Below are 25,756 nucleotides of genomic sequence, written 5' to 3' on the forward strand. Positions count from 1 at the left end.
CTTCTACCCATGGGCACTCATCCAAGGAAGCAGGTTGAATCTGGATAAACTATCTCAGTTACTTGAGGAAACATAAAAATATGGGCAAAATATATTGCTTTGTTTTTAAGGTCTGTAAGAATGTGGAGGATCTCTAAGCCACAGCGCAAATGTAACTTTGCAATTCAAAACCAGTGAAGCTTTTCTTCCATTTAATATCACTGTGGTCTTATTTTAAAAAAAAATGTAGATACATAATTAAGGAAAAAAGTATAAGGGGGTGAGGTACAGATGTCAGTCTGGTGGTGGGGGAGACCAAAATAATAATTTGGCACAATTTTTAACACTATATCCTAACATTAAGGGCAAGATGGCCTAATTTTACTAACTTTGATTGCACTAATTTGCTTTTACATTCAATACAAACTATAAATACTTTATGTCCACTGTTAAGAATATTGCCAAATTTGGGAAAAGCTTACATTAAGCTTTGAGATCTGTAACACAAAAAAGAGATTCTTTCTTAATTTGACCAATTCTGAACAGCTGATCAGTGAATGGAAAATGCCTGCAAAGTCTTGATAATGTCTTTGATGTTAAGGTAAAGGAGTCTGTAAGTATAAATTCCCCTAACACCGGACCTTTATTAACTTCTTGTTGGGGTTGTTTCTCTGATTATTATTATTATTATTACAATGTCATTGGTGTAACAAGTCCTAGCGGCATTTTACACCAGTGTGTGCGGAGTGCAGGTCCTCAGAGAACCTCCGACCTCGGGGACGGTTTTGCACTTGATCATTTAGGATTATTGACTCCTGGACTGAAACTTGCACTCTTTTTGATGATAGATTGCCCAAGTTTCGGTGGAGGTTGACGTTTCATCCATCATATCAGGCTGCCTAACCTTGCAGTAAATGAACAATAAAAGCCCATTATTTATATGGAGAATTTTTGATGAGATGCTCTCAGATTGCAATTCATCCTCTGGAAAAAATATTTGGTGTGTTTTTCTTCTTGGTTACACCTGTTTTTTTTACTGTGTTTTGTTGTTTTGTGTTTGTTTTGTTTTGTTATTTATTTATTAACAAAAAGAGAGAAGCTACTTATCTTTCCCCAAGACTTAACTTAGATGTATGCGACTGTGCTGATTTTTGCATTTTTAAAATAAACATTTAAAAATATTTTAGTTTTTTTAGAAAAAGAGTAGCCTTTCCCAAATACAGCGATTGGAAAACTCACCTTTATCTGCCAATATATGACAATTTGTTTAGTTCACAACTTCCCAGCCCAGACAGTGTGAAAAGACACTCGTCCCTCCATTCCCAAATGGTGCTGTTGAAGGAAAGCCGAGTTCAGAGCAGTCTTGCCGTCAGGAATTGGGCTCCATCCGTAAGTAGGAGAAGCCAACGGCAGTCTCGAGGGTGCTGGTGCCGGTACCGCTGCTGCCACGGGCCCGCTGGACCCTGCTGCACCTCTCCTGAGGTGTGCAGAGCAGTCCACAGCTGACCTTTTCCCTTAGAAACAGCGCCAAAGCCTGGGCGGCCTTGTCGTTACTGCTCACATTTGGGTTTTGGCTTAATAAAACCTGCCACTTCGTGAGAAATCATAGTGCAAGGGCTGGAATGTTTTCCTACATGCAGTCGCTGTCCCTGATCTCAGAAGGCCTCAGTGCCCACCTCATTATCAGCTCGTGTGCTAGTGGCAGCTAATTGCAGCGGAGCTGCCTTGGTGGAAGCCATCAAGGCAGTGGGCCGAACTGTTCCGGGCTTTAAATAAATGGAGCGAGTCGGAACAGAGGTGCCCACGGTTAGCAATGAGCTGGAGAGCACTGCTGGAACTGCAGTTCCCCGGACCCCGGTAGGAACTGGAGCGTATCGAGTGTGAGCCTGTCCTCTAGCCTGTAAATACATTCAAATTACTCAGAATTAAAAAAAAAAAAAAAAAGTGCATGCTACGTATATTGCAGATTATCCTGTGATGTGTTTTTCAGTCTCATCCTCCAAATAAAATGAGTTTAATCCTTTAGATGGTTTCCTTTTCAGGTTTTCAAGCCAAGTGATGAGTCTTCAAGAAAAAAAAATCCGAATTAACTGGAAAAATATGGAAAAATTAATGAAAATAAATATTTAAGCATATCTTACATATCTTGTATGTGCTGCTTAACTTTTAACTTCTTTTGGAGGAAAGCATTTCAGGCCTTTCCCCAGAGCAAGTAGTATTTCTGCTAATTCTATTTCCTCCTATGTCTCACCACTGAGTATTATCTTTTAGGATCTAGCTACTTTATTTAGCACTATAACTTCTGAAGATGGAAGATTTTAAAGTCGCAAAGCAGTTGCCTGGAGTCATTATATGAAGTTGACTCAAAGCAACTTTAAGGCAGGTTGTCTTGATTTCAGTCTTACGAAGAAAATGGCCAAAAATAAATGTAATTAGATTGCAAAAGTGCGTTTTCTGGGAGAGAACCGGGATTTGTCACTGCTGCTTTTAATGAGACATCTGGCTAATATCAGTTAGTAGATGCTGTTAGGAAAATATTCCATTAACTGTATTCTAAATTGATCACTGTGTGAGCTTTTGAGATAAAATATAATGGTGATTACCCTCGGTGTAAAAATCCATTGACAAATCTTCTCTTTTGTTTGCGAGCGTTTCCCGTGCGAGTCCATGGCGGTTCGTCCTTCCTAGCTGAATAGCAATATCCCACGGGAGGAACACGGCCGAATCCCGTCATTGCTCCCAGGAGGACGTGTCGAGGAGCAGGGGATGTCTATAAAAACGTGGGAGGGAGGAGGGGAGTGAGGGAAGGATAATGAACCACGGGCCGTGACTGAGGTATTAACATCTTGAGTAAGAGAAAAGAAATGGAGTTGTGCTGGAGAAGATTATTTTCATTAAAAAAAAAGCCCAAACTTTGCTTGTTAGAATCTTCTTACTTGCTAAACAGATTAATCTGTTGATTATTCCTTGCCTTTGGGAGCAGAATTTAGTTGTTAACGTGTGAGTATTTAGTTCCAACTTGAGGTGAGAAGCTAAATGTTGCTAGATAAAAGCTGGAAACCCAGCTCTGGGTATCGTGAAATATACCAGATTTCTACTTAAAGGCAAGACATGTTACAGAGCAGGATTTGCCCTTCTGATCTCTATAGTTATTTATAGCCTTCTCTACAGCAGTCTTCATATAGTGATTCTTTTTAAAAAAACAAAATTGTTAGTTTTTAATAACAATTTTTAATGTTATTCCACTGTGGGAGTACCCCGTTCCTCTGGTGCATGGATGACAAGCATTCCATCTCCATGCTTGGATAAACTCCATCAAAAGCACATTATCTTCCCACTTCTGGGGCCAGCTGTCTAATTGGATTTGCTGTAGCCACTCGCTGTTGGAACATGATCCTCGCAGAGCGCAGGAATGATGAATGACCCACCGTGGGTGATGGTGATGATGATAATTTTTAATTTCCTTATTCCTAAGTGAATCACTAGGTTAGCCTCTCCGAGTTCTCATAAGGGTTCAGGCAGGCTCATTTGTTTTGTCCTGTTAAGATGCTCCATGTACAGACAGCCATTTTCCTTAGCAAAAGCTTTAGTATTCAGATTCATTTGAATTAAAATCTAATTTCTTCTTACCATGTCATCTAAGGCCTCCGAGAGGAAGATTATAAATAAAGAATACATACTAATACTTGCTTATTACATACATGTTACAGCTTTTTGTGAACTTAATGTTTTTAGTACATATAACATTAATGACTGAAAATAATTTAGCCCCCAGGTAGTTTATTTATAATTTATTTAGGAGGGAAGAAAAATAGTTAGACACATCCTTTTGAGGAAGAGGGGAGCTGCAGTTGCAGCTTTTGATGTTTGCAGCAACACTACTAACCCTCCGTGATATTTTTATAGATACTGAGGATATTTTAAATGAACTGTTAATCAAAACCTGGATTTGACAAAGTCAGCTAGAGCCAGAACTTAACTTAGGTAAGCTGCAATTTAACTTCAGGAGTGTTTTATTCTTGCTGACGTTTAAAGGATGCTGCTTTGCAATCTGAATAACACAAATCTGTTCCTAATATATTTTTCTCCTCCTTTAATTAAACTTAGTTCCCTGGGTGAGTGTGAGGTATTTGTCCTGGGGTGGTGTTGGGGTTGTTTTTTCTGGCGGGGCTGGGAGACGACAGGATTTTTTGTCCTAGCAAGTCTGCTTTTCTCTAGGCAATTTATTTATTACCAGCAGGGAAAACAATATTGCTACAGTGTTCCATAATATATAACTTTTGAGGTTAGAGCAAGTGTTGGGCTAGAGTTCCTGTTATTTATTACTAGTTTAGAAGTCGTTATTTTTGTTCAAGTCATTCATAGTTTTCAAGGGGGTAGCACTTGGGGGAAAAAAAAAAAAAAAAAAAAAACACCTAGAGGAGGCTCTAATACCTGTGGATCAGTCCTGGGCGAAGCTCTGGATGAGCTGTCAGCGGAGGAGCAAATGGCAGCAGAAGAAACAACAGTGGTGTTATGCTTAAAACCAACAACCAAACATCCCATGACAGTAAAACGTCATCTTGGGATCCGGGGAGGGGGTTGTTTGCTTGTTCCTTTTCATTAGTTTGAATTCGCGTATGAAGATTGCTGCTTCAGCAAAGCTCTGACCAGCTCTGTTCCCTCTTGACATGCTGGTGTCCGCGTGGTGGCTTCCAGTGTGACCTTGTAGGGCGTCTCCTCTGCCCTCTTATTTTGCTGCTTAGCGTATGCGCTAGATTTTACGACAAGAAGGGAGGGCTTGGGCTATAAAACTTTGCTTTTTTTGTAGTATTGGATATTTAGGAACATCCCCTTCGGCTGTGTTTGCCTTTTCTCTTGCGTAATGGTGTCTGCACTTGGGGTTTGGGGCACTGATTCAGCTTTCTGGGATAAAATGTAGTTTGACTGCCTTGCTTTCTCGGGAAGCCAGTTTGCCCTCAACCCTTAATGTATTTTTAGTGTTTCAAGCTTGTCTTCCCTCTCCCCAGTAATCATATCCTAAGTCTTACTTGCAAGCAAATCAACAGTATTGACCTGCTGACTGGAAAGTGTTTTTGTGACTTAGATCTCTGACTAGTGTCCAGAAAAGATCGATAAAACTAGTCTGATGGGTCAATAAAACTCTGTCAAAACCTTCTCAATCTTAACTGCAAAAGGTGTATCAGAGGCAAGGCTGTAATTCGCTTGGGAATGGGATTCTCAGCATTGCGGGATGGGCCTTGCTTCAGGGATGCAGGAGCTGCTGTTGCAGCATGTGGTGCTCGCCCCTCATGAAGATCCATAGTGTGTCCGAGTGCCTGTTCCTCATTTTCTGAAGAATATTTTGCACCCTGCTGGAAGCTGGAGCTTTCCAGGCCTCTCTAGCATGCCAGGAGTTGAAAATAACACAGGTAGGAAAAACTAACACAGACTGATTTCCTCTAGGGCACCGTGTTCAGGATCATGTTACCAGTTCAGGTTTTAGACTAGCATGAAAAAAATACCAGCACCGTACTACATAATACCCCCGATAAAGCCACGTGCCATTCAGATGTTGTAATCTTATAAGCTTATTTAACATTTTTGTTCTCACAATCTGTCAACATGAAAAATGTGCTACAGAACTTGTTCTTTGTAACTGCTCAAAATAGCTGGTTTCATAGATTTAGTAATATAACAAAGATATAGCAGACTAAATATTTTTCTGAAAGTACTGCTTTTTTTGAGTAGGGCAAAGTCTATTTTTTTTTCTTTTTTTTAAATGTTTTCTAGCATACTTAAGAACACAGATCAAAGCACGTTCCAATAAGTAAAGGCTTAAAAAGGAAAAGAAGTCCCAGTAACTGTACTCATAATGGGCTTTTTCTTGCGTGTCACTGTTATTTATCATATTTCTGTTTTCCTTTTCACTATAGGCAATTGCTGGTTATTTTGATATATATTTTGAGAAGAACTGTTACAACAAGGTGAGTATTTTGGGCTGTGCATGTTAAAAATGGCTTTGAAAGCTATCTCTATTCATTTGGGGGGTTGGTTTTTCTGCCTCGATTTTCAGCAGCGAGTCTGTTTTGCCATTGCAAGAGCTTCATGTCTATTTGGTAATTAATTAATGTAATGTAGTATTAAGAATGTTGTTCTTAATCAAACTCTTGAACTCTTCCAATGCAGGTCCTGTTTTCGACTAGTCCATTTTGTACCAAAACACACTGGAAACAAACAGTTTTTCTCTTGGAGAAACCAATTCCTGTAGAAACAGGTATATTTCAATTAAGTTGTGGCACAGCATTAGATGTCCTGTGTTGCTCTTGCCATTAAATTTGACATTTAAATGTTTGAGTTATCTATATGTTAAAGTGGTTACTAAATAAATCCTCAAACTACCTTTTTTTTTTTTTTTTGGTCTAAGCAGGGCACGAGAAAATACCCATTTGTATTCTGTAAAAGGTTTCTGAAAAGTATTCATAAACCTCTGTGTACTTATAGGCAAGTAAGGAGGCATACATATGTACTTACATAGCTCCATACTGTAATTTGCTGAGAAGACTTGTGTTTTAACATATTTCTTTCTGAGGCAAGAAGATGCTATGAACCCTTTTTGTTTTAACGTTAATCACATTCTCAAGTGTTATATTGGTCTAGCGATTGCATAACATAGCTTAGATGTGGCACAAAAGCCTTATGTTTGTCATATCAAGCATGAATGCCTATTTGGATGTTGGATTTGATTTTAATGCTGTAGGCTCATTCAGTAAATAAGAAATAATTTCAAAGAATTTGCAAGCGAAGTGGTATTTGCTAGTAGTTTCAGCTACCTTTGCTTGATAAGTCTTGCAAATGGATTTCTGTGCAAGTAGTCAAATATTGCCTGCTTAATGGACACAAGATTAGAGAGGGTGGTCATGCAACAGGATGTTAACAGCAGGATGGGAATTGTAAGTCTTGCCCTTTTATTTCTGTAGAGCTACACTTTATCTATCTGGCTGTATCATACTACTTTAATCAAGACCAGTTAAAGCTAAGGAACTTTTAAGAGGATATTTTATGTTGTAGGAAGGACGGTTTGCTTCCTTGTCCATGGGCTAGGATGGTTCACTAAATATTAACTCACTCTTGTTGAACTCCTACCAACATGTGAATTAGGAATACTTTATCGTGCATGACAAGTTGTTGGGTTTTTTTTTTTTTTTGGCAAATTAGTAGGACCTAAGAACCAACTGGGAGTGAGGCTCCATTCTGCTTGTCACTTAATAAATGCACAGTAATAGATGCCCCCTTCCTGAAGAGTTTGTGTAAATAGAGCAGACGTGGTGGGGACAGTCGACTAAAGCCCATGAGGTGAAGAGGTTTGGAGGTGAGATGAAGTGTTGAGGCAGCAGGACACCGTGTGCTGTTGACAGCCCTAGTGACCAGCGTGTGGTGGTGGTGCTAGTGTCTGGGCCCCAGTTACGCTGCGCTGGTAGGTGCCACGATGGCGTTGAGCCAAGGCCTTCTTTCCTAGAGGCACTGTTGTCTGTGGTATTTCACAAATAGGATCTCCCTTTTTCATGGTTTGACTTCACAAGGACACGCTGGTTACGTTCTTGAGTCATTCTTATTTGTTCTTATATCCTGTGGCCACGTGGGCTACCCCTGAACGTTAGGGCCCTTGGGCTGGATTTGTCCTGGCCAGTTGCTCTCTCTAGATGAGGCTGGCTAAGGTCTCCTTGTTGCAGCTCATTCAATTTCAGTGTCATAGAGTACGAAGCAAGTTTTTTCAAGTGCAGTGGCATTTGTTAGAATGTGCCCGTTATTTAATATTCATTTGACATTTAGCATATGTCCGGAGTCACTGGGAGGTGTGCGGGGCCCCAGAGCTGCAGCCTGCCCTGCTCCGGGCAGGGAACCCCACTGAGATGACTTCAAGGTCACTCTGACCGTAACTCCTTCCTTTCGCTGTATTAGCTGCTATTTATTACAATTTTTCCCTTTCTTGATGCTATGCTTTTTTTACTATTATTATTATTTCTTTATTTTCTGCTTGGCTCCTTTTCTTCCTGATTGTTTAAGTTGCTTTTTTCCATCCTTTTGCCCATTCGGTCTATTTATATCTTCTATGAAATTGCCACTTCAGGATACTACCACTTTACTGTTGATCATGGTACTACCTATCATTTTAGCACAAAAGAAGGTTCTGAGAAAAGTCCTGAGGCTTTTTCTGGGTAATCCTAATGATGAGTTCTGGGGGGTGCAAGCCCGCCAGGGAGGAAGTTGTGTCCCGATACTGAAACAGGAGGGTTTGTTTTATTTCGGGTTTTGTGGGTGTTTTGGTTTGGTTTTGAACTGTTCTCTCTGACTTTGGTTCTTCATTGCTCAAAAAAAATCTTCTGTTCCCCTCAAACCATATTACTAGAAGTAACCCTATCTCTACATCTCAACTTTAACTTTTTTCATTTTTCTTTCAAAGTAATCACTTAATTATCATAGTAACCTGCAGCTAACTGTTTGATTTCTCCAGTTTTTAACTTCCAATTTAGCAGCTAAACAAGCTGCTCCAACAGCTCCTGCCGCATATCTAAAGTTGCACTTGCAGCTATTTCTATCTTTGACTTTAATAAAAATCAGTACTGTATGTTACCATTTTGCTTTGCACTATTTCTGCCCTGGCACAATGAACTGAACTGAACTTTAAGAACTTGGATTTTGATTTTTTTCCGAAAGGTCTTCTCTTGATGGAAGTTAACTGAAGAAAAGAGTAACTTTATTAATTTAAACACATTTGCATCAGTTGGTGACTTCATTCTTTATTCCTGTGCTTATCCATATTCAACTGGCCTTTTGCGTAAGCTCTTTGAATATGAAATGTTTATGTGGTATTGGAAGAGGCAAAAAAAGGAAAGAAAAAACCAACAGTGAGATATGACCAAATGTAGTATTTGAAGCAGAAGAAATTCTTTCACTGCTAAACGCAAGAAAATAAATGGAAAACAGTGTGTTTTGACACTTAAACCACCTGAGTCTGGTACAAATCTGATTTTAAGCTAGCATAGTGTCATAATTAAAGCAGTTAAGGAAAGCAGAAGAGGAGAAGTGACATAAAGAGCGTACTACTGGCTCCAACTTTAAATTTTGCTTAGTATTCGAAGCCAGTTTCATGACAGAGTTGCCCATTTAGGTATTTGGCCTCAACACTGACTAGTGTATCCATGATGGCATTTACTTGCTGTATATTTACAGGCTGTGATATAAAAAGTAGAATAAATATTTTTCTGCTTTGAAAATGTGTCTTTCGGATAGTTTTTTCCACTGAAAAAAAAATGATTCCTTCAGGGTACAACGATAAAACTGACTTTAAATTTCAAGTTTCTACCGGTTGTTTTATAGCTCTTGGGGATCTGCCTAACTTGCTTATAAAGCTAGTGAAAGCATCTGTACCTGTGGGCCTATACAACAGAAAAAGGCAGCTTTAAGCCATGTCAAAATTATTTTGCTCTGTTTTGTGAACTAAGAAATGTTTTCAGTTGTTTGGTGCCAGATTATTTGTTGTAAAGGAAGATATATTTATTTTCTGAAATAGAGTAAGTTAAGCCTTGTTAATATTTTTGATTTGCTGCTGGATTCCAACTCGATACGTGTCTGTGATAGACAACTTTGCATGGTATGACAGTGAATAATTTCTGTTGGTTAGGTTTAGATCTACCATGTCTCTGGAAAGCAATCTTCTAATATATTCTGAAAGGCTAGTTCTCCTCACAGGTTGTGAGCACAGACTGGAAACTGTTATAAAGTGAAATAAAACAACAGCATCAACAACACTTAGCAATGCAGGAGAACTAAAAACACTAGAGGAGGAAGCCAGGTGATGTGTTATTGTCTGCAAAACTGGTTTATCCTAGGCAGAAGAGTAGTGTGTTGCGGACACCCTGCAGAGTACAAGGCTTTACTTGGCAGCCCTTGCAATAACCTGAAAATGCCTTTATTTTGGAAATTGAAACTGAGATGCCAGGGTGCTATCGTTTTCTTTATTAATGGCTCAAACATAAACCTTTTGCTATTGCTGTTTTGTGATAGTATGCCTGCTAAACTTCACAAAAAGCAAATCAGGAACAGAGTATCTGCTCAGCTGTTCAGGCTCAAGAATTTACCCAATGAGTGTAATGATAACAAAATAATGTTAAAGGCCCCACACAGAATCTGTTCAGTAAAAGTGCGTCAAGCTAAAACCCAAATCTGTGTGCAAGCAAATGCTATCAGCCATAAAACAGCATATAGTCAGCGTTTTGTGTTTGTGATTATTTGCCTTGCTGTGGAAATAAAGCTTTAATTTGTTTTCCTTGGGGCTGAAGCGCTCTAGCGTTGCAGAACTGAAGCAGCGCTCGTACGGCCAAGCTCCTGTGAAAGCCTTGGTCGTCCTCAGCTCCCCAGTTCCCGTAACCGGGCATGCTAAACTGGATAGCTTAAAACCTGCAAAATGGTCATTTGTCCACCTAGTGAGTTTTGTTAGAATTGGGAAAAAACAGTGGTACAATTAGTCTGTTTTGATCGTATGTTGTAATACTGCTCCACTGTGCATCTCACTTGGGGAATTTAATTTGCAGATGAGATTTTAATGTCTGTTGAGCATGTCTGCGGTTGCAGCTTGGTGTCTCGGTAACACTGCTGCTTGCTTACTGCCGAGCGATGTCTCGAAATATACTCCCTTTACAAATTTATAACTGTTAAAATCTAAATTTTGAGGTAGGACTAAATGTCCCCTGTTTATGGTGTATCTTCTGAAATCTGCTATTTGAAATAATTCTGCAGGCGTTTCAGAACCCCCTGTCAGTGGGGCAGCACGCGAAGTGGCACGGCGCTGCTCCTTGCGCTGGCAGGTTTGTGCAGCGGTTGTGCTCCGTTATTCCCGTTATCTGGGCGAGGAGGGGAGCAAACTTGCAGACTCACCAAGGCATAGCAAAAAAGCTGGAACGGGCCTTAATGCATTCAGTTTTGTCCTAATCAAGCTGCAGTCGTACTGTGCTCGCGTCCATGTGAGCATGATAAGAGCAAGGTGACACAGCTGAGCCCCTCCTGCAGGCAGCTCCTAGGACCCTGGCGCTGCTGAACGGCACCACTCGTTTGATATCTGCGTGACATTGATTAATTGCTCAAAAGGGCCTTTCTGTTCCTCGGCTGCGCGGCTGTTGCTTGGTTCATCCCTCGGAAAACACTGTTTAGAAAGGCAGATTTCATGTGGATGTTGCGTCAGGAATAGCTGAAAAGGATTGCTTAGCTTCATGAAGTTTCTTTATAAACAAAATCTGGGTGTTCCATTCTATGAAGTCAGCTGGAAAATATTTATAAAGTTTTGTTTAGATTTGTGTTTGTTGCCTTGTGTTAAAATGTTTGAAATGGTGAGGCCTACAAATGCATAGAATGACTTGTGTAGTGTTAACGCTGCTGTTGTGAGCTTTACTTTTAGTCTTTATAATTTTAAAAACACTCAGTGTTATAGATTATCGTGATATATTTGACTGATTGGTTTTGCAATACAGTTCTGAAAATCAGTTCAAAATATGTTAAACTTCCTAACTGGAGAGAAGCTGCCTTTTCTTGTCCCTTTTTACCCAGCAAATCTGTCTCTGTTTAAACTATCCATGAAACCGTTACAGCAATTCTTTACAAATGGCATTGTATTGTATCAATCATTTGAGTCCTGATAATACAGCTGCACTGAAATGAAAATAAAGGAACACAATTTGAATCATTTTCAGATGGCAGGTAGAATCAGCATGCCAGGATGGATCAGTTGGGGGGTGACACTGTGACTTCGCTGAGCACCTCACCAGGTTGAACCACAATGACAGAAGTTCATTGTCAGGACAATTGGTTACTCCTTGGAAAACTAAGACACCTTCACAGACTTGCTTAATTCCACTTAACTGGGAGCAATTTCTCATGCAACATAAGGAGATTGAATGCATCCCTTATTGTTACTGTTTATAATTCAGTAATGTAAGCATAGTAATTTCCTTTTTATTCTTGCAGGAGAGGCCTTGAGAGGAAAGATAACTGTCTGCAAGAACAGAAAGGATCCACGGTCCCTCTTTATAACCCTCTCACTGAAGGGCACAAAACAGACCTACAGTCTTCAGTGAAAATACTGTGCATGTAACTTTGAGAAACGGCGGGTGTAAAGGTTTCAAGTAATGATTGATATACTTTTCTAGATATACAAAGATAGTAAAAGCTTGGATTTGTGGATGAGTGTGCATACCTGTAAGAAAAGTCTCTGACTGAGAGGTTGCTGCTTGGTTGGGTGGTTTTTTTGTTTTGGTATAGAGAGTGATGGCAAAACCAGACTCTGCTGTGTTCTGTGTGTGTGAGGAAGGATGGAAAAGCTCATCTGGGATCAGATGAAGCTGCAGCGGGTGAGAGCATCGGAGTGAGGGACAACAAATTCGATCTGTGCCAAGACAATTTGAGTAGTTGGAAAGTCCTAGCAGAATTGAATTTGGAATTTGGACTGCAGTATTGCAGCAGAAAGGACTTTATTTTTATAGCTAAAATGTTTTATCACATTTCAGTTATACTCATCTAAATAAAAGATCTTTTTGTGTTATATAATGTAGTTGGCTGGGGTTTTTGCTTTGTTTTGTTTCCTGTTTAACTGAAGATTTTTACAACTGTCCAGTGATGGCTCATTTATTTGTGGCTAAGTGGTTTTTTTTTTTTTTTTTTTTACTGTACTGGCCTGTTGGAAAATAAGTGGTTGCAAGGATGTATTTCAGCAATTTTAGGAGGAGGGGAAAAAAAGCTATTAAGAAACGGCAGTGATTGCTGCAACAGTGGATTTGGTTTGCCTCCTTAGAGACACTAGTTCTAAGCAGTCAAGGATTGACACGTGTGTCCTGATGTTTTAAACACATGAAACCAAATAGAATTTGATATCTGTAACCTTTTGAACTTGATGTGCCTGTATTATGTATATATTTGTTTTGAAAGTTGTTCCAAAATTCACTTCAACAAGCAAAGAAGGGAGTATTTGCCAGTAACCTCGGACCTTTTGCTAAAGCAGCGTGTTAATGCTCCTTCCCAAGGAGGACGCGAGTGACTGCTGTGCCAGAAAGCTGCAGAGGACTGGGCTGTCTGCAGATGCCTTTGAAGCCGTCTCCTGGCAGGGTGACACGCCGATGGACGCAGGAGGACGGGAACAGAGCCGTGTCCTTGCTTTCCTCCTGAGGAAAGCACAGGTGACAAGAACTTAGATACAGTCTGTTAGAGAAAGTGTTGCAAAACTTCCTGAATTAGGGGCACAAGGAATTTTAAAAAGCTAAATAAAATGTTATTGGGAATAATTTTTTAAAAAAAAGACTAAAACCTGAGAGGGTAATTCCTTCCTTTGAAATCTGCTCAAGGAAGTTTGCATAACTATATATTGTACCATGGCATGAAATGCTTTGTTCTTCTGCCTGTAACGAGAGGTTACTAGTACTGTACTTTTTTTTGCCTGTCTTCAGAGTTTGGCAGAGGAGTAGAAACTTGTATTTTGAAAGGTGAAACTTGCCTTTAATGTGGCACTATGTTTTCAGCTGTAAACCAACCCACAGGTTTGTGTTTCAGCTTGTGTCACCCCTTGTGGAATGATGTCACTTACTAATTCGCATCCAGATAATTTGTTAGCCTTTTTGCTGGATGGAGGGGCAGCCTTTCCCGTGTGAATGGCCTTGAATGAGCATTAGACCTTTAAGCGTCCTGATCACCATCTAGATATTCATGGGTCTGGTTCACATGGACTGCACGGTAGGAACGTTCTGGTGCTGAGCACTTCACCTGCTTCACTCGTTTTGATGGCCCGAGCGACTGCTGAAATGTTGGAAGGATCCAGACCCATATTGACACGCTGGCTGCTGTGTTCATCTAACTCCGAGTATGGATTGAGGGATGTAAGTGCTCCGGTTTTATGCAGGAGGCCTCACCGTTGAGAATTCTGTGTATTTTCAGAATTTGGTTTTCAGGGTAAACTCTGTTGTGAATAAGCAATAGCAAATGAGGTGACTGCATTAAAATGCCAAAGATGCAAGGTTTAGTTCGTAGCAGTACCTGACAAGGCTCTACAGCCATGCAGTTGATGTACAAGTCCCTGACTTTGTTTTCCTGGCTTAGTGTTGTGTCTTCCTTTCCACATTATGTTGATTAACTTGGGCTGGTAAAATGATCAAACCTGGTTATCTGAAACTCAAACTGTTTGTATAGAAATGGACCTTGCAGATAAGATGTGAGTAATGTGATTAATGCAGTTTGTGACGTGGTTATTAGTATATGTGCGGGCTGGTAGGAGGGCTGCTAATTTCACCCTTGGCAGGAAAACACTGCAGAAATATGAGGACAGGCTAAGAGGAATGGTGATATTCTCACGTTTGCAGGGCTGATCTCACTACTACAGTGAGCTGGAGCATCTGCATCCTGAGTCTAGCTACCTGATACGTATTTCCTGAGAGCCCCATGTGTCTTGAGCATAGCTGAGCATATTTGAAGATAGGATTGTTGAAGTAGATGATCTCTTGAGGTCCCTCCCAGCCTGGTTTTTGTTAAATCTGCTTCGGGTGCTTATATAGGTTCAAAGTTGAAAAGGAGAAAGCAGGAAGATGAACGGGCAAGGAAAGCAGTGTAAGGCACATACAGAGCTTGCAGAACAGAGGAGGATTAATGAAGAAATGGTAGAAAACCTGTAAAAGAAGAGAGGAAATTCTAGCTATAGTAAAGACAGTGAAACAAGAATAAGGGATGTGATAGATGCTTATATTTGCAGGAGAGAACAAGCAGGAGATGTAACAAGGAGAAAGGGAAGCCTGGATGATGGACTAACGCAATTAACATATATATGCACGAAACCAAGAGAAGCAATTAAGCCTGGCTAGGAATCCCTCTGGATAGAGAAGATCAATGATCAATGGCTGTGCTTCAGCAGAGCGGCATTGATATTTTTGATATCAATGTTTTTGATATTTGAATTCAATAAATCCAGATGTGAGGAGGTAAGAAAAACATCCACAACAAAAAACAAACCAGAAATGCCGCTTGCCAAGGCTGGACAAGGGGTGGGGAGAGGTGGAAGATGCTCGGGAAGCGGAATAGCGCTTCCTAGCCCATGGTGAGACTTGTGCGAGGGTTTGTATCGCAAGGAGGCGGAATGTGATTTTCGTGTCTCCTACCAGTACTCGCCTTTTAGACCAGCTGACACAATCCTTTTCACTGGCTTACACGGCTGCTTTCTCTCTCTTAATAGCGTCTCCTGTTTGTCCTAGCAGGACAAAATCTCTTCCCAGCTAAGGAATATGAGCTCCGCGTGTCCCGTGGGTTATCCCTGAAGTTCACGCCTGGCACTTGCTTACCTGGCTCCTGTTCCCTGAGGTCTTTTTTTCCTCCCATGCTGTCTCTCCTCCTTCCCGCACGCTCCGGTGTCCTGGAGCAAACCCCACCTGTGCTTGGCTGCTGCCCCGTTCATACCACCCATTGCTCCTCATGCATTTTTTGTCTGACACAACATGCAGATGTTTGCTCCTGCCTCACTTTCAGTGCATATCTCTCTGTTTTTCCTGGCCTTCATTCTGTCTTTTTTTTTTTGAGGTTGTTTTGAATTCATTGTGCCAGGTATTTCCTTATTTCTCTTCTCTGAAGGCTCTCACTTAGCTCAATGTCTCCTTACGCTGCTTAATGTGTTGTCAAATCCGCTGCTGGCTAGTGCTTTTGTCAGTTATTAAATGTAATTGGTATGTTTTAACATCTCTAGAGAATGGCTTGATATTTTTAAGCAAGATACTTGAGAAAATCATCATTAATGATGCTTGATGATTAGTTTGTAAGCTATTAACTCAAAAATGCTGTGGGTCATTAAGGATAGCAGATTGATAGCTATAGACCTGGAAGAAAGTTATCCTGTTATCTATAGTGTTCTACAATTGTACTTACTTTATGGAATGGGAAATCACTTGACAAAATCCTATTTTGGTATGAGTAACTATGGGTGAAAATAGTGAGGAATATTGAAAGCACAGCAGAAAGTACACATCTAATCCACTAGTGTCATCTTTTTCCAGGAAATATTTCAGATTGTGTAACTATACGATGTGAAGGTCTCTGCCCAAAGTCCGTGACTTTTGGCCTTTTTTTCCCCCCGTTCTGTAGTGTGTTTAAACATTTGCCCAGTTGAGCTATAAAAGTAATCTGGTTCTACCTATCAAGGGGTAACCAAAAAAGATTAAAATATGCATGGAAGCTCCAAGTCCTGGAGTCTCTAATAGGATTTTTAGAAATATATCAAAAGCTTGTTTTCTCCCTATGTTTCTACATTCTGTTCCCTGATGTGTATTAACCCGTACTGAATCTGGATCTCCTTGGCCACTTCTATAACAGAAATGAACTTTTATTCCTTCTGAAGGGCAAGAGTGTTGCTCTTTTTCTTTGATCACCTACTCATGCTTCCAGATTCACTTAATGCCTGGACTCTAGAACAAGACTTGTCCAACTGAGGGGAAAAAAAAAGTCCACATTCAACTTGCAGATTTATAACATTCCTATTGCTGTTCCTGTGATGATTAGCAAAGTAAAATAAATGACTCTTAATGACAGCAATAACAAATTAAAGAAGAATAAAGCTTACTCAACATGTTAATTCTATTTTCCACTTGGGTACTACTCAAAACATCCGTGGAAACAGAGTGAGAGCAAATATGTCCCATGGAAAACAAAACAAACCAAAAAAGTTAGCCTGTTACAGCGAAAGCTACAGCCCATGAAAAATTATTCTCATTGGGTTCGAATGACAGATACTAAAATCCTGACTTACATTGAGGTTGAGAGGTCTCTGATTTGTTTTCTTCCAAGAAGAGCTAAGCAAAACTGGAGGTGCCCGTTTTTCGTGTTTTTCATACTAATTTGGCATTTTGAAAGACGGTGCTTTTCTATACAAAGTAAGGACAGCAGTGTGACTTTCCTTAATCTGAACTGTACACCATAATAATGTGAAGTGAACAATATGGACAAGAACATGGGAGATTCAAGTGCTTGCAAGGAGTCTACATTTGGGAATAATACGATGTTACCAGAATATAATCCATGCTACGTTTGTTTCTCTATATTTCACCACACCTGGCTTAATTTTATTCGAGCAGATGGTATTCAGACTGCAGAAAGTATTGCTTGATACACTTAGATTTTAAAAAATGGAGCTGTAAATAAGAGAAAGCTTATCTAGAACTGCCCAAATAATTTACATTGCGCATATACACATTCTTCTTGCTCTTAAGTTCCCTTGCTCTTCAATACCGCTGTTGGCAACAGCTTCATTAAAAAAAAAGGAATTAACAGCTTCTTCTGCTTAATATTTCCCCTGGTGTTGCAGTCTGCCTGGCTGAAAGATGCAATCTGAGGATAGAAGAAAGAAAGGTCAGTTGGTAGAAGGATGCCCTGAAACTTGAGGCGCTCCATGTCATGTTCCATAAATTGAGAACGCTTGAAGGAGTGTTGCTCTGGTTTGGATAATGATAGCTCAGATAATTAAGCCTGAAACACAAGTAGGTTTCGGCAAGTAGAATTGAACTTTGATTAAACCTTCTGATGGGTTATGCAAAGAGAAGAGCTCTGAAGAGAGGGTATTTCCTAATAATATTGACTTATGTCACAACACTGGCCGGTGTTGACACGAAGTCTGCTCAGCTGGAAAATTGGATACGAGGAGAAGGAGCTCTCGGAGGGTTGATGCAGAGCCTTTCGCTGGAAAGAGAGGACAGAGCAAGGCCCCGTCTGGCTCGTGCCTGATACGCGGTGCTAGCTCTGCTGTCCATTGGGAAGCTCTGCGTGTTCAGAGCATTCACAGCGCTCAGGCCTTAAAATAAGCTTTGCTTAGAGAACACTAATACTTTGTGGGAGCAGAAGCAGGGGAGGAGGGAAGGACATTGAAAGGAGCCGTCTAGCTGGAGATTGGTGTCCCCTGTCTTGTCTGTCACTTAGAGAAGATCAGCATCTCTTGCGAAGCAGGTTTTCAAGGTTTTCAAAGCGCATTTTAAGCCATAATTTTGGACTTCTTGGTTGTTGAGAGGTAGATACGATATCTAGCTAAGAAATAGACCAGGGAGCACAGACGTGGTTCAGACTCTTCCTTAACTGCATTTCATCTTTTTCATACCTAGGTATTATTTGAAACAGATGCTTTTTTCCTGATTTATTCGTCCATTCAGTGGTTCATTGCTCTTCACCTAACCGTGTCAGTATTGAAGCAAGTGGGTGAGAGAGAGCTGTCAAAAGAAAAATCTTAGCAAAATCAACAGTCAGATCATGTTGTGGTTAGCCTTTATACTTGCCATCTGAAGCATTTGATTCAGTCACGGAGTAAGCAATGGCTGTGCTCCTGTGACTGTTCCACAGATGGGAAGGCTGTTTCTCTGTGCACCTGGATTTGTAACTCAGAAGAAATTGTCCTGATAGGCAACAGAGATGGGAAAAGGCATTCAGTACAGGGGAGTTTCATGGTGTTCCAATAAATTATTGCTCTTTCACATGCCTGTTAGTTGCTTTTGCTGAGTTCTACCATTGCTCCTCTGGGATCATTCTGTGCTTGAATGTTTTCAATAACTTTGCGTGTTTGTACATCTTGTTACAGCACTGCAAGCAAGGCAGAAGGCGTTTGCGTTAGTCAAAATGCCTTGTTAATGTATTACCAGTATTTCTAGTACCCATAGTACTAGGAAGTATATTTCAAGTAGGTCACTGCTACTCATTTTGTTTTTTAGCAAATTCTATTATAGCCGGCTGTGTTTTTTAAAGCACTGGAATGTACAGATTTTGTTTGTTTGTTTGTTTTGGCACAGGATTTACTAGCTGCCTCACCCAGTCACTCTGCGTGTTGTGTGCATTTTCACTCTTCATGCGTATGCATAGGCAAACCGGTTGCGGGAGGATATTTTGGGAAGGGGGCAGTATTTATCATACTTAAGCATATACTTAATCTGCTTACAAAGATGATGACGGGCAATTTAAAGGAAGGTTATAATGCTACGTGTTTGGTCCTATGAATATGATGAAATGGGACGTTGCAAGACCCCCAAGCTGAACATACTAATGAGACATCAAGAGACAATGATATATCTGGTTCCTGAACTCTGGGCTCACATAGGGTGATTAAAGGAGAGGTATTTGCTTGTGGAGAAAGGGAGGGAGGGAGGGTAGGGGCTAGGTATTTTGTTGTGTCTTTTTGTGCATAAAATACTTTAAATGTACCAGCACTGGCCCTTCACTCCAAGAAAGACATGGAGGCACTGGGAATATGTCCAAAGAAGGGCAACTACCTATAGGACAATAGGAGGAAAAGGCCTCAAGTTGCGCCAGGGGAGGTTCAGGTTAGATATTAGGAAAAAAATCCACATGGAAAGAGTGGTGAAGCCTTGGAACAGGCTCCCCCGGGAAGTGGTGGAGTCACCCTCCCTGGCAGCGTTCAAGAAACCTGTAGACAAGGCACTTGGGGATGCGGCTAAACAGATATGGGGCTGGCTTACGGTTGGCCTCAGTGATTTTGGAGGTCTTTACTAACCATAATGATTCTATGGTTCCCTTCCTTCTGAAAGAACATCATCTCAGATGGAGCTAGGGAAGTGCAATTTGCCCTTCCTCTAGAACTGAAGCTGATTTAAAGAAATAGATGCTTAGGCCAAGCTAGTAATCAGGGTATATATAGTAGAGAAGATAACAGGAGGCAATAAAATACTATGTGAAACTGAATATAGTAATTGCCCAAACTTAGAACTCTGGTTTGAGAAGATGCCAGCAGACTCTGTTTAGAGAGGCCTCTCCAAGTTGAATTTCTTTTTCTTCTCACTCCCAACCAACCTCTTATTAGCTTACACGGAAGAGTTATTTTTCACAGAAAGAAGCGTGGAAGCAAAAGTGAAGGCTGGAGATATCACCTGGAGGATCTTTACAGGGGTTTACCTGCGGGTCTGATGAACAGCCAGCTGTAGATTGTTTAGATGACACTTCATCTTCTTGAGGTATGTCCTGTGGGCTGCAGTTTGCCTTGGCTTGTCTCCCTGTGGTTGTGTTGGACTCTTCCAAGTGATATAAAAACCTGCCATAGGTATTAATAGTATTCTGTCTCTAGGTATAAGCTCACTAGGCTCAATACCTTCAGCACTAATCATGGAAAAAATAAAGATGCTGAGTGTTAACCTACTTATTCCTCTCTATTTTGCCTGGCACTTAGTGGCAGCTGTATGTGGGGTCTGAGTGCCTGTTGCCACAAAGCCTAAAGTATTTGCAGAGGCTCTTGATGATCCTAATGGGTCTAAAGGAGTATCAGATTTAGAGCTCTAAGTTATGAGCTTCTGGTAGCATCTAGATCATCTCTGCAGAAGGAGCAGCGCTGCCTTCTAGATCTGTTTGCTATCGTTCCTTGGGCTGCAAATGAATTTTCAGGCTGCAAGCCTCTGTTGTCTATTACTCCTGCACCTGAGCCACATGCTTCCAAATGTTACTTCTGTTGAAGTCAGTATGATGTTGAAGTGTGTGCTTGCACGCCTCTTCACTTTCCTTGGAGGTTCTTCAGCTTTCCTTGGCATAGGGGCTGTGACACCTGGAATCTGTCCCTCAGTATGCTACAGATCAGAAAGACTTGGGGTTTTTTTTGCCTGAAATGACATGGTTAATAATCAATAACTTCGGCAGGAAACCGGAGAAAAGAATGGTCACATTACATGAAACTCTCTTCAGGTTAAAGTTTCCTGAAATCAATTGAATTTGTCTTTCTAAATGTTATTGCTTGAAGTTGAGTAATGTTTGCTGCTTCAAGACACAGAAATTTCATAGAAAGAGGTAGGAACCTTCCTCTAGATAGTGATATGTTGTGTAATTATTTCTATAAAGAAAGGTCTACTGCTCTGATGCATTTCCTCTGCCATGGGAGAGATGAGAACACTGCCATTGAAGTAATGGGTTTGTTTGGGTGGATATAATTCATGATAATGCATACACCTGTGCAGATATGCATAGCTTCATATATACATCCACAGATACGTGTATATACTAGGGATTATATATATATATATATATATATATATATATATGCGTATCTAATCCCGGATCAGGGAGCAGGTGGCTCTCCCTACCAGTTGAGCCCCTAGCTGGAAAGCCTTGGTGGCCACGTCCTTTCAGACGATGGGAGGGTTGGTGGCAATGCAGCCTCCTCAGTCCTCCTGTACGTCTTCACATCCAGCAAATTCCACAGCTGTGCTGAGGTGGCGGAACTGAGCACAAACTGCCTGAGGAACAGAAATACCACGGTCCTATCAGTTACACAGTCATAACAAAGCAGGATACAGCTAAGGTGGTAAGAGAGAGATTATTGATACAACTGGAAGGAAAAAAGATACGTGAGGGACGTGAGAGAAGGTTTGGAATAATTTAGGCTACGTCTCAGGTGGCCAAAGCTGCAGTTCAGTCATAGAAGGAAGCGAGTAGCGTGTTTGTCATGGCAAAGGGGGCTCTCCTTTCAAAATGTCAGGTAACGTCCCCATTTTTTTCCAAATTTTCATCATAAAAACTAGTATGAAAGAACCCCAAGGAAACGATTGTGCCAGAGCTGTGGGAATGAGCTTGCCGTTTGGATTTCTCGGGGGCTTTCTAGTTAGGTCATAACTTTAAGTTTCAGACTAGTAAAAACCCCAACATATGGAGTCATGAGCTACCATGGTGCTAAATCATATTTTCATGATTGGTTTTAATCCATTTTGCTGGCGCTATTGCAAACCACCCCTTGACTAAGCTGAGAAATTAAAGACCACAAGAAGCAGCAGATAAGCAAACTGTATTTTTCCTGCTGCTAACACCTAATTTCAAATCTGGCAGTTTCTCCCTTTATTTCTAGTCCCAGGCAGGGTTTTGGAACTGCTTTTGGGCTGTAACAAACCTGTTTCCAGGATGAAGCCAGTCTTTCCTCCGCAGGGCCTTGCTGGCTTCATTGTAATTGTACGTGACGGGTAGAGTTGGACAGTTGCTCCCTTGGACCAAGGTGAGGGCCTCTGCCTCGTGCTTTGCACACAAGGCAACTGGTTAGCTGTTCTTGGGATCCTTAAAGAAGTGGCTGCGGGAATACTTGCGGTTTTGTTTTTGTTTTCCCTGTAACTGATAAATCTGATTTTGTTGGTTTTTATTTCTTCTTAGTGAAGTCCAACGGGATTTTATGGCAAAGGGAGAGAACTCTTAAATCCATATCAGTTTGTGATACATGCAAAGGACAAGAAATAAATGAATTGCCAGATTGGAAGGGACACTTTTAATACCAATGTGGTAAAATTGCTCAAGTTTTCCGGGGAGATTTCTAGCAGTGCGATGCGATTTGGAAAGCGCTGTAAGGATTATTAGTTAAACTATTGCACGGTGTCCTCACGACACTGTCATGCTGCAGTGTCCTATGACTAGAGATGATGAGATACGTAATGAGAACTGATTCATCCAGGCTGATCAAGTGGCACAACACCAGCATGAGGCCTTGGAGACAGACGTGTCCTCTCCAAGAAATGCGTTGCTGAACAGGAGGGGAGAGAAAGGCAGTTCCTGCCCGTGTTCACACAGGTTCTTCAGCAGTGACCAGCCCAGGGTCACCTGAAGGGTCTTGCTCCCTGGCAAGATTCCTCCCTCATCTGCTCTCATGCATGGGCTGTCCATACTGGACCCATTTACACCTCTTTCTTTAGCTAAAAAGACAGATTATATTTATCTGTGTTTTGTCACGTTTGGATGGAAGATTAATAATAATAACACTTGGGAGATATTAGTGCTTGACATATCATCTGTGGTGATCTTTTGTGTGCGCATGTATGTATCTCACCGTCTTAATGACATTTGAGTGTGGGAGTGAACTGAGGAGTTTAATGAGAAGGCAGTCCTGACACTGAAGTTATCAGGACATTTGAACATGAGCATTTAAAGAAAGTTTGTACCTTAGGAGAGCAGGGTCATGGTGGTTACTTTGAGATTATCCTCAAAGAAATGCTTGAACGCTTTCAATATGTAGAAGCTTTTTTTCTAAGTGTTTTAAAGCAGTTCAATGGCTTTGGTCCTAATCTAATACCCAAAACACAACACAGAGATTGTTCTGGAGAATCACAGAATCACAGAATGCTTAAGGTTGGAAGGGACCTCTAGAGGTCATCTAGTCCAACCCCCCTGCACACGCAGTCTGAATCTCTGTTTCAAATATTGTTAGAGTTCTCTCCCCAGAATTAAAGCGGAAAGTATACTACAATTCAAATGCAGTTCAGCCTAACCAAAAGTACAGTGGGATTGCGGAGCATAGGTCTGTGTTTAGTGAAGGGCAGACGTTACAGGATGGTAAAGCTTTGCCTATCAGCTGAGAAGGCTTTGAATAACAGCCACATGCACACAAGTTGCAAGCCAGAGTCTCTGCTGTGATGCCAGCCCCTTCGAGCCATCTGACAGTGCAATGGAGCTGAAAAGTGGCTCTGTGATATATCCCCGTCTGCATTTCCTCCTCCATGGGGTGGTTCCCAGCTGCTGCAGTGCTGGTGTATCAGCCTTGTTCTGACCCAAAGTTTTATGCCTCAGAACAGGGGTTGAGTCAGAATTAGATGCTAAGCCTGTTGAGGAGGGTGTAACTAGGTGCAGCACTTCCACTAGAGAGATCCCCATTGGGCTGTTGGGAAGGGTGCTGAAGCCAGTTCAGTTAGGAAGGAGGAGTTCCCTACTGCGTTCCCACAGCCAGCTGCACACAGGTGCCCACGGCTGCGACTGAAAATCCACCCTCATTGTTTACTCTTCAGCCAAATAAAGGAAAGCCAGATTTAACCCGGGACTTCGGGAGTTCCTTGGAACCTAGGGCCTTGCAAGGAGCTCAGTGCTCCTGTGAATGTCTTACAAACTAGGCACTGATTCAGATTTCATCTCAGCGTCGGGTTGGCTAATCAATGCTGTATAAACAAAGGGATGTATTCATTTTTCACTCTTTAAGATGAAATGTGGGTTTTTCACATGCTGGTAGAGGGATCAGAGTTGAGTCATTATGTCTGTGTGGTAATTATGGTCTAATCCAGTAATACAGTTGGAAAGACAAAAAGAAAAAGAACAGGAAGCATAAACTGGTTTAAGCAAACCCACTATCTGCTATGGGGGGAACAGAGAAAATGTAGGTGGAGGAGGATTAGGGTTATTTTCTTTTTCCAGACAGAAGTTAAAGGGTCCAAATGACTACCATGATGTGCCTAGTGAGACAGTGAACTACTCACGTTAGCGCAGTTGGAGTCTGCTTGTTTTAAAGGGGGACCATGTAGTAAATATTGCTGCTATGGGAGCATTCCCACAACAATCCTGACGAATATTCATGCCACTGTTTTTCATTCTTTATTTCTGAGTCAACAGGCATAAGTTATAGCAGTCATGAAGCGTTAAACTGAACTGGGAGACTGCTGGAATGGGCTGCAATCTCTCTGGGATGTTTGGCATCCTCCCATGATAGCTGAGCAGAAAATCTCTTTTTTTTTTTTTTTCTTCTCCTTTTCAGGGGCAGATATTTCCTCTCCACATTTCTGAACAGGAGTTCAGGCCTAAGTGTGACACATCCACATGGTAACTAGATCTAGAGCTTACTGTTGCACTAGAAAAACTATTCCTGACTTGATTGCACATGAATATATAAATGGGAATATACCTAGAGTTCTGGATACCTAATTAATTTTTTTATTAAACTTAAAAACAAAAGGGTTTTTTATCTGCTTTTTGGGGCCTTTTTTTCCCATGGCAAAGTGGAAAGTCAAACCTGTGTTAATTATGCCCTATATTGAGATTATGCCCTGTGGTTAAGGGAAATGTCTGACCAAATGAAGAAACGTGTATGTATGGGTTAAATAGCTGTTAGGAGTATAAATGCCTGGCCAGTGGGGCAGAAATTTCCTCCAGATGCTTCTGGGATTTTCCCCACCTGATCCCCCTTTTCCTTCATTTGCATTATTGCAGTGGCCTCCACTGAAGAAGTTAAATCTCCCTGGGAGCTGACTCTTATTTTTGCAGTTAGCGTGCCTGATTTTGATAATAATCGCCAAATCCAAGGCCATCCAGGGGGTCATCCAGATTAAAGCAGAGGGGGAGACAAGCACATCAGAAAATGTGCAGTGGAGCCAATAAACAGCCAGAGGCGTTTCACGGGAGGAAAATATACAGGTAATTATCACTTTAAAGATTTTTGCGCTCTCCATTATCTGGATATAATTGACTGAGAGGCAAAATATCACTGCCTGATCAGGTGGCTCTTTGGTTATATAAAGAGTCCATACTCTGCGTGGGAACATTCTGTTCAGGTAACTGAAGGCTATAAATATTCATATGCACTGCTAGAATGAAAGGAGCAAATACATATATATATATATGTATATATACACACACACATATATATATGAAGTGAGATGTTACTTTGCAAGAACTGGCTTTTCAGTATCTGCTTTTGGTTGGTTTTGTTATGTTGCAGCTGGATGACTGCAATGTTTTTCATACCTTTGCATTGAGCTTCGTTGTAGTCAAACGGTTATATCGGTTAAAACTATAAGATATATATATATATATATATAGTGCGTACAAATACTCAGTATTTCTGTGTTGCCCCAAGCTTCTCAGCAAGATCTCAAAGCCCTAGATGGGGTAGGTTTTTTATACGTATATACTGGGATTATTTCTATAGCGGGAGAATTCCTATGCCCGAGCACATCTGTGCACTCGCATCGATCAGGTCAGAGATGAGAGCAGGAAAGATTTTCTCACACTCGCT

At 41.0% G+C, this 25,756-nt stretch overlaps 1 protein-coding gene across 1 annotated transcript in view; it reads left to right on the forward strand.

Annotated features, from left to right (window-relative positions):
* Nucleotides 1-12,139, forward strand: part of PRMT3 (protein arginine methyltransferase 3) — a 40,838-nt gene extending 28,699 nt beyond the window's left edge. Inside the window, exons 13-15 of the mRNA XM_088534181.1 lie at nt 5,895-5,945; nt 6,148-6,235; nt 11,980-12,139. Coding sequence (XP_088390307.1) covers nt 5,895-5,945; nt 6,148-6,235; nt 11,980-12,089 — 249 coding nt within the window. The 3' untranslated portion in view covers nt 12,090-12,139. The remainder of the gene's footprint in view (nt 1-5,894; nt 5,946-6,147; nt 6,236-11,979) is intronic.
* The last annotated feature ends 13,617 nt before the right edge of the window (nt 12,140-25,756 follow it).

The sequence above is a fragment of the Tinamus guttatus genome, unplaced genomic scaffold (genome assembly GCF_059628265.1).
Source record: "Tinamus guttatus ecotype Peru unplaced genomic scaffold, ASM5962826v1 Tinamus_guttatus_pri_ptg000546l, whole genome shotgun sequence".
NCBI classification, from domain to species: Eukaryota; Metazoa; Chordata; class Aves; order Tinamiformes; family Tinamidae; genus Tinamus; species Tinamus guttatus.